The following is a 12911-nucleotide window of genomic DNA, read 5'->3' as shown; positions in this document are numbered from 1 at the left end:
GCACACGAACTCCCTTGCACTACACTACAGGATTACGAGCGTCAGCGTCGTTCGCGATGGAGGGTGGGTGACATTCCTACAGTCTGTGATGATAGGCTATATTTCAACAAATGACTTAGTATTACTAGCGATTAACATGACGAAACAACACGAACTAAGCTAACATTAGACTATAGCCATACCAGATAACCCCATACCAAGCAGGTATGAAGTGGCGAAGTGGGGAAGGATGCCATGGAGCTCGGCAGTGGGGTGCACAGTGTGTAGGCCTACTGTTCTCTGTTCTTCGAAAAAAATCCCTAGCTAACCCTGACTTTCTATTAAACTGAACCATTTTGCAACAGGCAACTGTGTGTTGGTGTGTCTTATTGCTTCCCACGTCTGCGTACGTCTGCATCTTTCCCACTCCTGGCTAATAGTTTCAGCTTTTGCACTGTGTATCAGAAATGATCACCCTGTACCACACTGCTGACTTGTTGAAGTTTTGTGAGCACTCACGCATTTCTCTAGGTATCTTAAGTTTCCTACTGGAGTCATCAAAACTTTTGACTTTGTGTTATTGTAAGAAATATTGTGTTGTAAAAACACTTTGTGTCTTACCCTTACCGTTACCCTAACCTAACCTTAACCCCAATAACATTTATCCATCATAAACTACAAGTTACGCAAAATGGCATGTAAACATCCAGTCCAATTTGAAAGAAAAAAGCTAGCTTCATTAAGGAATCGAACACCTTATCCCCGCGTTAATGAGTTGTTCTCTGACCACTAACAGGGCTTACTTAGTACATGTGATTCAAGAGTTAACCACTTGACAATCTTTAAACTTCGGTTGCCTAGAAATTGTAAAGACAGTGATGTGTGTACTGTGCACGTATCCGTCACTCGCGATGTGTGTGCAGTCCAAAATGAAAGAAAAAACCTTGCATCACTAGGGAATCGAACCCCCAATTATCAGTCTTTAAACGTTGGTCGTTGGTAACTGTAAACAATGAGATCGCATTTTGTTTAACTGCTAACTAACAAACGGGTTTATGCGTTCACTGAACAAAGATTATGGAAATAAAAGACCACTTTTCCATCAGAAAAATCATCAGAACCGTTATTACCAACCCATAGACACTAAAAGCCAAAACCTTTCTCACATGCACACCGATCGCGAGTGACGGCTACGCGCACACATGCAAACCCATAGCGAGTGACGTAGGACGTAAAGTCCCGCCCCGGGCGAAGTGGCGTCGATTTAGAGAGTCCCCGGTGCGGAAGACGTCTTGGTTTGGAGATATAAAAACATGTGGGAGGAGCTACATGTTTAGTGATGGGGGTTGGTAACGGTTGAAAAACGGTCAAAAAATAAATTGTGGATGTTTTTAGAGGTTTCAAATATAAAACCCATTGGATTTTGTGCATGGAAATTTATGTAGCTTACAAAACAGGTACATTAATTTAACCATTCATAAACGTAAGCCAATGCAGTAATCATGAACTAACTAATCTTAATTATTGATTATAGTAGGCCTAATCATTTGCTAATGGTGTGCATGTTAACTAAGGTATTAAGTGATCCATTATTTTATTGTGTTAGGTATAAGGTTTAACCCTAGTGATCAGATTTCTGAGGCAAAATGCGGGGACATTTTCGGTTCAGAATCGAAAAACCTCCAAAAGAAGTAGTGTTTTTGTCTTTGAAAAACTAAAACGGGGACACTGCCCTTACCATTCATAAAGCAGTTTCTCTCTCCCTATTTCTCCTTAATTGCGAAGAAATTGATTAACAATGAGGTTTTTTTCTCTGATCAAAGCAGCTGAGATCACAAACTCCATAAAATCAGCTGTTATAAATAGGTATCAGCCAATATGGAGAGGAAAATATCGAGTTCAAGGAGAAATAGGCAATCAACTTACTCAATGAGATTACGCCAGTCAGCAAGCCAGAGAGTGCTAGTCATCACTGACCCTTACAGGCTTGCACAAGTTCGTGATGAATAGTTTAACAGCTCAGTTCAGGTCATAAGGAGCAGATGTGTATCTTGTCAAACTATAGAAGATAATGTTGATTTCTTAACAGCTCAGTTCAGATCTGTAGGGTCAAAACACTTTGCATCGCGTGTGTGGTCATTTACTGTGGTCATTATCTGCAGTTAAGATTACAATCCTTACTGCCGAGTCATTCAGGCTCTGACACAACTCAAGAGCAAGGGAAACATGTTTTTATTCTGCGTGTATTATCGGTCACTAATAATTTACAACATACCCAAATCAAAATACAATATACATACACATGGTTTAAACAATCTAAGATCAAATGTATTATTATTACAACATGTTTTAGAATCACCAAAAATAAATGGGATTGTAAAATAAACATATCTTTCTAACTGTCTTGAATCAACAGTGGATAGCATGCAAACTATTCCACTATAGAAAGGCGTTAAAGCTATGCAACATGATCAAAATTAAAGCCAATGTTCTACAGCACAACAAATTAAATTATGTCTCTCTTCAATTGTGTCTCTCTCCAAAATCCGTTGGTACGGTTTTACTTATCTTAACTCAGTATTTATTGCATCAGATGAAATACCAAAAGCCTATATTTATATAGGAACTCAACAGACTCCCATTTACTTTGATAAGATAAAATAAGTGAAGTGTTGTAAGTGAATCAAAAGTCGAACAGAATAGAATTTCTGAGATATAATTAATCGTGTTCTTTTACAGTATATGCCTATATTTTCACCATGTACAGCACTTTGACCAGTGAAAACTGTTTTTAAATGTGCCTTATAAATACATTTTACTTACTTACTTACTATAATTAAGATAAGAGATAGGATTGTTGGGCGATTTTTTCATTGATCGAGGATTAGAGTTCCCTTCGACTAAGCATAAGCTTGATCGGCTCCTTGGGCTGAAACAACATATTAAATTCCAGAGGAACCTGCAGAAAGAAAGAATGAAAGAAATGTAACGTTTCTAAATATGGCAGACACTTTATCCAAATCAACAACAAGTTGATTGTTGAAATTAGAAACACTTAGTGTGACCCAGTTCCCCTATCAACCAGATATCAGCATCAGTCAGGAAAGAAGTGTGTCTTACAACGGTGTCCTTGCAGGTCTCCACGTAGTGATCCTGCAGAAGGCGCACCAGAACCATCTTCATGACCATCACAGCGAAGCGCATCCCCACACAGTTCCGTGGACCCAGGCCAAAGGGCATGTAGGCATAGGGGTGGATGTCCTCCCGGTGGTCTTTACTGAATCTAAGAAACACAAAACACAGGAGCACTTACTGACAGGTTTGCTTTTGTGTTTGTTAAATAATGGAAGGAAGGTAGGCCTATAGCAAACTTAAGCTGGAACATCGTGTTGTCAAATAGCCGTCAGACCGCTTGTCGGCGGATGAATGAATTGCATGGTATATTTGAGCAGAACTACATTTCAAAACCTTAAGAATGTGAACCCGGTTTGTAGTAATTTTTTGGTTTGCATATAGTATGATCCTATGACAATATATTACACAATATACACACACTTTAACATGTCAACTAATGTTAGTTATCAGTAAAGATGAAATTGTTAACTACCACCCAAACCAGGGCAAATTAATTGATACAGATACATCAATGTAAACTATTGCATAGAAAATAGAAAATCCTAAAGGTGGTTATTTTCTAAATACCGTTCTGGTTTGAAGAGCTCAGGGGAAGTCCAGAAGCGGGGGTCTCGGTGGAGGTTTGTCAAAGGGACCCCCACCGCTGTCCCTTCAGGGATGGTGAGTCCATTGATTTGGATGGTTTTTTTGCACATTCTGTCAATTCGAGGGGCGGTTGGCAGCAACCGCATAGACTCAGAAATCACATTGTCCAGGTACTCCAGATTCACCAGGTCCTCATAGGAAACAGGACTCTAGGGCCAAACAGAATGATATCATCACATCCTTACTAACTGTAACTGACAGTTCCACAGGGTTCTAGTCCACCAACCTTGAGGGGCAGACCATCCTTAGAGTCACTTTATACCAAGTTCATAAAGAAAATGGTTTTCAAAGAAGTGAAACAGAAGACCTATAAACTAGGGTGAAAGGCATTGCTCAATTTTGATTCAGTGTGTACGATCAGTCTCAAAACGAATAGAAATTTAACTAAAATACGTTTTTCATTAGGGAATTGAAATTAGTATATTTGGGGGTCCGAGCGGCGAAGCTGCTTGGTCCCCTATTGTTTCTGTAACGTTTTTTTTTTTTCTCAAATTCTGTCATACTGCCTCCTATACCGTAAGTCGAAAGCTCTTGACATTTTCAGGTATGGTTACCAGTAACCCCCACTACCCATAAACCCAAATTTGGTACTGCACCCAAAGGTGGCGCTATTGAAAAAAAAACTTGAATTAGGCTTATTTCTCAATCAAAATTCTCTAGAATCAGATTCATCTATAAAACCCTGGGTTTTATGTTCCATTTGAGAAATATTGGCTAATCAATTTGGAGCAGTTAGCCAATTTTTCTTATATGACCATTTTGTTATAAAAACATATAATAAAACATACGACTACCGGTATTATTAGGTGGATACTAGTGATGGGTCGTGAACGATTCGGTCAGAACCAATGAATCCCGAAGGTGAACGACAACAACTGATTCCCAAAACAAGGGAACTGATTCCATTTTTTTTTTTAAACATATATATATATAACAAATATATGGTCACATAAATAAAATATACAAACGAACAGAGCTTCGTCTCCCCGCGACCTTATATTGATTGAGTCTAAAACATTCTCATCGAATCAGCCAATGAGAGCAGGTAGCAATCGAATTGCCATGGCCCATGGGTAAACAAATGATAAGGCACCACCACACAAGTTCACTAACGATCGCTGTAGGCTTCAATATCATGCAAGCACTTTATGTTTTATTTTTATTTTGTTCTACATCACAATTGCTGATTTAATAAAGTATTGTTTTTACCTACCATTACGAGTCTCTTTTGGTCTAGTTGCTAACGTGCTTCACTGCTTATTAGCACTACTTGGAAGACGCCATTTAATTCTTACTGCACCCCATTATTTATTACGGATATTTATTAAAAAAAGGCACGTATGTGCTTTATAGATATGCTTAATATTTACACTTAACCTGGGTAATTTCGGCAGAACATTAGATACTAGTAGGCTACATGCATGTTGATTAACATTTATTCCAAAATTTCCGATTCCCTAGCAAATGACGTAACAGACCATCTGACCTAAGGAACGAATCGTGATAGTGAATGGAACTGAAAGAACCGATTCCATGAAAATAATCGTTTTGCCCATCCCTAGTGGATACCAATACCCCCCACTACCCATAAACCCAAATTGTGATACTGCACCCAAAGGTGGCACTATGCATTTTTTTTATGAACTAGCCTTATTTCTCCTTACCAGATTGACCTGGACTCAAAATTCTTTCATCATATTAATCACTAAAATCTGATGCATCTTTTTCACCCTGTACTTCTGCTCTTAAAATTTTTATCTTTTCCCACAATTTCATAGAAAAGCCAAACGTCCACAGTCTCAACCCATATTGCCAATATGACCATTTTGATATTGTGCAACTACCATATGGCTATCATTAGGTGGATACCATTAACAGTGCACATTTTCAGATCTGTACACTTTTAAGAAAGTCCTTAATTAACTTGAGAAATGTGTGCTTGGAGTTTTCTGGATGTTGTGTGCTTATCAATAGACATTTTGGCAATGTGAATGAGGCTGAAGTTCAGGTTTATAAGTGGCTCAATGGGATAATGCCATGTACAGGTGATCCTTAGGTTGAGAGGTTAGGCTTTTAGGGTTTCACCTAAAAGCCGAGGCATAGTATTGCATCAAGTGAAACATCTTCATCAGCATCTTTCCTTTATGATTATATGTCATATTTGTATATCTTCCATTAGTGTGTTCTTGACTTTTAATTTTGCTCGGACCCCGTTAATCACCACTTGCGGTTAAATTCATATTTGTAACTTCCCCAAGTCTTATAAAGACTGAAGCGAAGTTCATACTCCATTTGAAACTTTTATCTGCAGAATTGTGCATCACAGTGTTTTGGCATTTAAACTCTTCATGTTGAACATATTGCATTTAATATCCTCACAATGATGAAACTGGCTGTAAACTGTACACTTGTGCACCAAACCTGAGAAATATTGGAGCATATTACATGTTTTGGAAAGTGCACGTCGATCTTTTGCTGCAGGGTTTGCTGAGCATCAGGGTTCAAGGCCAGGTTGTACAGGATGTAAGACAGCGTGGCACTGGTAATGTCATAGCCACCAAATATGAACATTAATGCCTGGGAGAGTATTTCAGGTTCAGTCAAACCTGGACAGAGACGAAAACAGACAAAATATAGTAAGCAAGCAACCATGACGGGGTCCAACTGTATGACCGTATGACTGTAAGACCGACAGTATGACTGCATGACTGTATGACCGACAGTATGACTGTATGACCGACAGTATGACCGACAGTATGACCGTATGACCCTAAGCCTATGACGAATAGTGCTGAAAGTATAACAAGTTTCATGCATATTGTCTGTTGAAATGCTGAACTTCCAGGCCTTGTTATAGCGCCACCTATGTGTTATTCTGCCACATGAACTAAGATGCACCCTCAACCCAAATCCAACCTTTGCTCAGCTACATAATGAGATGAAGTATCAGTTTAAGATAGAATTAAAACGCATACTCAACCGAAACTGACGGATGGCTAGGCCATTAATGACGTTGGGATTCACTATTCATATGGGACCATGCCATAAAATCAACCAAAATAACAATCGCTGATCAGACTTCAGCAAGCATATATTCATTCACTTTTTGCGGAAAACCTGCGGTCGGCAACGTACAGCTCCATATAACCAATGAGCCAACAAACTTATTGGCTCAGCGGATTCAGACACTCCACAGCTAGCACACTGAACGTCAGGTAACCTTGTCCTAGGCCTACTAACCTAAAGACGAAACGTCTGGAATTGGGTGTTCAATGTTCCTATAACGACGAGAGAAGGCGGGAGCATGCTTCAGAAGTACTGGTATCAACAGTTACATGGCGAGAGAGAAGGAGGTCAAGGTCTTTGTTTTTGTTCTGTTTGTCTTGAATAATTGTTTACAATATTCAAAAAAATTGTTACGTCTAACCATGCCAGCACCTGCCCCCTTGACCCGGACCCCATCTCCCGGTTTACATCCTACCTGACAAATCGCACCAATCAGGTCACATGGAATAGCTCCTTGTGCAAATCATGCACTCTCGACACTGGTGTCCCTCAAGGCTCTGTACTAGGGCCCCTTATTTTCTCCCTATGTACTGTAACTAGATCATTAGGCTCTGTTATCACATCACATGGTTTATCCTATCGCTGCTACGCTGATGACACTCAGCTTTTCCTCTCTTTCCCTCCTCTGACATCACCCTGTTTGCAACACGCTTCTCAGAATGTCTGTCAGACATCAGCACTTGGACGACTGCCCATCACCTGAAGCTTAACTTTAACAAGACTGACCTTCCCCTTACGCCAGGGAAAGATTGCCCCCACATGGACTTACTGGCCCTCTCACTTAATGTGTGCACTTATTGTATGTTGTACGTCCTTGCAATTAATAGTACTTAGCATTGTGTAGCATCTTATCCTAGCTATCTTTGTCTTAAACAGGGAAGGGGTTAACCTAATAATTGTTAGTGATTGGCACTTGGTTCTATGACTATCCTTACTGTACCGGCAGCGATGTATTGTTTCTCTTTCTTCTGACAAATGTACTTATTGTAAGTCGCTTTGGATAAAAGCGTCTACTAAATGCCCTAAATGTTCTCCTTCTCCAAGAGAACAGAAAATGTATTTTGGTAGTCCTCCCCACATTTTCCCCTCAGTTCAAGATCTACTTTTCTGGCTGAACTGCTGATATGTGGACAGGGCAGAGACAGGTACCTGCATTCATTTTTTAAATGTACTTTTAGTATTTAATTAAGTAGTCTAGTAGTTTCACGTCATCATCGTACCTTTACTTGGCTCCACTCCGTCCTTAATGTCAGACTCTTTGATCTCACTATCAATCATCAGCTGAAGGAAATCACTGTGTCTCTAAACAGAACAGAACACAAACTCAAAACGGGAAAGGTTAACACAGAAGATGCTTCATTCTATGGAGAGCATTTAAGTCCTGTCTCAGTACTGCCCCTACGAGCTCCCACTCTGCCTACAATTGTAATGTCTGCACAAGAAATGTGGAAAAAAACAAGGGCTTACAGATTTATCTTCCTTGTGGTCATGTTTGAAGCTTTTAAGTAGGTTCTGAAAGTAATCCACACTTGCTTTGTTGACTATTGAAAAGCCAATCAACCTAAAAAAGTATTGAGTAATCGGCAAGGCAACTGAAAGAGAAAAATACATAATAGGAATGTAACAAACCAAGTGTTTTGCAGATAATATGACAGCATTTGCTTGCTCGTCGTATTACCATCACCAATATTAGGAATAGTTTGATAGAGAAAACATACTGATTACAAAAAAAGGCCAGATTTTCATCTTCAGGAGATTTCTGAGTTGAACGCTGAGAGGAGCATCTGGATTGACTGTGGTGTCGCTGTCAATGCTGAAGGAAGCGCTGGTTATTACATCCAAGCAGTAAGGGCTGACAAACCTAAAGGGAAATAGTTTGAAATGTGACTTTCCTGTAAATCCACCTTCTGTTCAATACGTATCAAAAGGCTTCACCAAAATAACACACTTCTATGATCGTCTTATTCTCATTTCCCTTCCTACCGACTACCCACAATTACCCACATTTCTTTTTCAATCATTTTGCAATTAATTTTGAATGAATTGACTACAAACACTGTACAGGGAGAACTGTACTCACTAGAAGGTAACACCATTACACTACTGTAAAGTAGTGATGTGTGTAGTAGTGTGTGTCAGTGTGTTATATCCCTAAACTATAGATATATTCCAACACTGTCAAACACCAAACTCATATTTTAAATGGGTATAGTACATGGATTCATGTAAAGGCAAAAGTGTTAAATAAAACCTGTGTATGTTTGTTGTTGAACTTGTGTATAAGTTAAATAACAAATAACTACAAAAACAAGTTTCTTTTTTTACTTTTTTACATCCACAGATTGGTCCGGCTTTTCAGTGTCTAGGGTTTTAACAAGTCGGTCAGCATAGCGTTCAACAATGGGAAAGACCTTAATGAAGAAGAGAGCAGAAAGTAAATTAGGGATTGTACAATATTGACCCACCATTTTGTAAATCAGGCTTCACATTTACTGGAAAATAAACATTGCTTGTTCTTTACTGAAACATGTAAGATGCACTACCTGTCTCAGCCTTCCACTAGTAAACGATGGCGATATGGTACTCCGGATTCTTTTCCACCTGTCATCTTCAACCACGGTAAGTCCATCTTTCAATGGTCCGAAAAGTTCTTTAGCAAAGGTCTGTGAACATGGGTTGATTTGTTGTTAATATCCTAAACACAGCCTTATATCATCTGACATCTGGACAAGGTACATTAATTAGGTAAATGCTTTTTATTTGGATATTTCATTGAGAAATAAGTTTGAAAGGGAATCATTTGATCATAAACAACACATTCTGAAATAAGAAAGGCTCTCTTACCGATCGGTTGGTAAAGGTTGAATAACACTCCTTCACTAAAATAACCTTTAGCATGTCAGGATCTGTTACCATTAATAAGGGGGAACGTCCTTCAAACTGCCTGTCCATAAACAAGATAAAACTCTGCTTACCACATAATGTTACAAAATTTCCTCGGGGCTCCCCGGTGGCTCACCGGGTAGAGCGCGTACCATATAGGCTCAGTCCTAAAACGTAGTGACCTGGGTTCGAGTCCTGCCTGTGGTCATTTGCTGCATGTCCTCCCCACTATCTCCCATACCTTCCACTCTATTATAAAGCATTAAAATAAAAAAATAAAAAATATTTATATACAAATTATGCTATGCTATTTTTCAGCATAGTAACTATAAAATGAACAATTTTACTGGAAATTTAAATAGCTGATTCTTATGTATTATATAATATTGATAATAATCAATATTATTTAATATAATATAATATTGATATTAGGGGTGCGATACATGCATTTGTATCGAATCGTTGCGGTACAGGCACTTCGGGGTGGTTACCGTGGTGAACCGCGCTGCGTACATAGCGTTAATATGGCGAATGTAAAGGCTAGTTTTGCGATGCAGAATTTAAAACTTGAAGTCGGAGTTCCCCCCCGGACCGTTTGGCCAAAGTATACTACTCCGACTCTGTAATCCAACTCCGTAACTAAGGAGACCCCTCAGCAGCTCTCCGTCAGGATGTCGGATACGCAATGCAATTCGCCGCCCAATCGATCTTATATGTTGACTATAAACCATGTAAGCAGTGTTGTAAATAAACTTCCAAAGTTATTCAAATCTTATTTGGTGTTTTATTGGTCCTTAAGGTGCAAAGTAAACAATGTACAAAGTAATTAAGGTGCAAAGTCAAACCGGAGAAGTGATTCCAGAAATGATTTTGTTAGAGGACCAATCACAGCCCTTGCCGTCTCCGTTGCGTCGACCAATCGATCCATAGCGTCAACGGATAGTTAAAAAATATTGGATTCACACGTAAGCTACGGAGAGGGTCTCCGTCAAGCTCTCCGGCTATGGAGGGGGCTCTCCGTGTCTACGTACAGCACTTTAACATTCACAAGCATTTGAAAAGGCACCATCCAGGTGTTACTATCACCGTTGCTGTGAAAAAAAAACAAGCTGTGCAAACCCAGCTCACGACACTATTTCAACAACCCCTGTCTGGGAATTCAGAAATGCAAATGCCATAACCAAGTTTATTGGTGTTTTCATTGCTGCTGATCTACGGCCATTCTCCGTTAAATTTTCCCCTTAACTATGAACCGTACCGTCCTGTACCGGACCGTGACTTCAAAACCGAGGTACGTACCGAACCGTGACTTTTGTGTACCGTTACACCCCTAATTGATATAGATCTCCAGGGATCCGCAAACGGCAACAATCACTTCTCCTCAATGCAGCGGTTCACTCTGACAGCTCATTTGTATGCAAAGGGAAGCAGCTCATTTGCATTAAAGCTACAGACACCAGAAACAGCACATTCTGAAGGGACTTAAACAGAGAAGAATAGCAGTAGGTGAGAATTTATTTCATAAAAGCTAGCATCTAATGTTATTTGGCATGTTTTCTGGAACTAATATCATCATATATTTACTTGTTTGAAGAACATCATAATATGTCACCTTTAAAATAAACTTGATACAACTTTGAATGGCAAATGATGTTAGAACAACGTACCCCCAGACATCTCCATACTTCTTACTGCATTCAAAGGAAAAATTCGGACTTCTCTGCAATAATGATTAACATATATATTACTTTCGGGGGCGTGCTTGTGCGTGTGCACCTGTTAAATACAATATTTGTTTAACCTGTTCATTAAGGCTGGATAGGCTTATTTTTATTGGTTATTTGTTAGTAACAGTGATTTGGTTCTACTCACTATATAGTAAGGCATTGTTCCCAAAAAAGGCAAAGGTCTCGGCCCATCAACACCCATCTTTGTAAAAAATGTAAACGGCCAAATGCCATACCTGCAAAGTAGAAAGACATAAAACAATAGGTTGAGTAATATAAGCATTAGCTCTTTATGCCCCCACAAGCATCCAATGGAGACGCTGTCAATCACAGCGTCTTATGCCCTTATGCTATCGTATTAAATGCAATACACAAACAGAAGAAATTACACAGAAAACTAGTAGCCTACATTAGGCTATTTTACTTACAACAGCAATAGGGTTAAGGCGAGAACAATAAGAGTCCATGTCGTTGCCGAGAAAAACGGTAAGAAAAACATGTTTTCGGAGTTAAAACACCGATTCTGCTGCGTTTTAATCGAGGAAGTATAATCATGTGCGCACCGGAGATGGTTCAAAGTGCGGATCTTGGTTTGGAGAACATGTGGGAGGAGCTACAACTTCAGTAAGGGGGATTGATAACAGTTGAAAAACTGTTATGCAACTGATGACAACTGTTTAATGACAATTAGTTAATTGTTCTAGTAATCATTTGGTGTTCATTTTCAAGGTATTATTTAATTGCTTTATGGTAAGGTTCAACCCTAACCCACCAACCCTAACCATAACCCCTAATGCTATATATATAATAATGCTTATTACTGCATTAACTAATGCATTTACTAGCAGCAATCTCCGAAACAGACAGACAGGCAGACAGACAGACAGACAGACAGACAGACAGACAGACAGACAGACAGACAGACAGACAGACAGACAGACAGACAGACAGACAGACAGACAGACAGACATGAATCCTAACTATTACCGGAATTATCTTATTTGATGGAGACAGTATGAATGACGAAACCATTTTCTTCCCGTATATTTTATAAAAAAATAAAGTGGGCCTACAACATGTAGGGATCTACATAGTGTATATAACTGTTTTAATACCATAATACCGATCGTTAGCCAGAGGAATCCACCCTTTCCTCCACTAGTATGATATCAGTTTAGTGGGGGGTGGACGGGCGGCATCAGTCCAGTAGGACCCTTTCCTCCCGCTAGTATCAGTCCAGCATAGGGGGCGGTATCAGTCCAGTAGGTAGTAGTAGGTTATGGTGTGTTCCTGAATCCTCGAACGCCAGACTTCCGAGTTGAAAGTCGAAGATCTCCTAGCTTTCTTGCGGAATTTCTCGAAGGCACGCCCCCTTTTTGTCTTCATCTTTCGAAAATCTGAGAGTAGACCGATAGGCCTTTCGCACCAAAAAGAACCAAGAGCCAGTTCCGGGCTGGTGCTAGGGCCAGTTCAAAA

At 39.5% G+C, this 12911-nt stretch overlaps 1 protein-coding gene across 2 annotated transcripts; it reads right to left on the bottom strand.

The window, feature by feature from the left end:
- Positions 1-2718: 2718 nt before the first annotated feature.
- On the bottom strand, positions 2719-12029 carry LOC132473716 (cytochrome P450 3A27-like). Of its 2 annotated transcripts, XM_060073948.1 has the most exons (13): positions 11864-12029; positions 11581-11671; positions 11376-11428; positions 9670-9769; positions 9369-9488; positions 9151-9236; positions 8544-8686; positions 8293-8417; positions 8046-8127; positions 6205-6365; positions 3682-3908; positions 3100-3262; positions 2719-2938 (listed from the first exon to the last, which is right to left on the bottom strand). In XM_060073948.1, the coding sequence occupies exons 1-13, from the start codon at positions 11932-11934 to the stop codon at positions 2864-2866; spliced, it is 1497 nt and encodes a 498-aa protein (XP_059929931.1). In that variant the 5' UTR covers positions 11935-12029; the 3' UTR covers positions 2719-2863. The 2 variants fall into 2 exon arrangements, with proteins under 2 accessions (XP_059929931.1, XP_059929932.1); XM_060073949.1 differs by lacking the exons at positions 9670-9769; positions 11376-11428.
- Between the last annotated feature and the right edge of the window lie 882 nt (positions 12030-12911).

The sequence above is a fragment of the Gadus macrocephalus genome, chromosome 15, assembly GCF_031168955.1.
Source record: "Gadus macrocephalus chromosome 15, ASM3116895v1".
Lineage (NCBI taxonomy): Eukaryota > Metazoa > Chordata > Actinopteri > Gadiformes > Gadidae > Gadus > Gadus macrocephalus.
The sequence above is the reverse complement of the archived record's forward strand: the minus strand, read 5'-3'. Positions and strand labels throughout refer to the sequence as shown.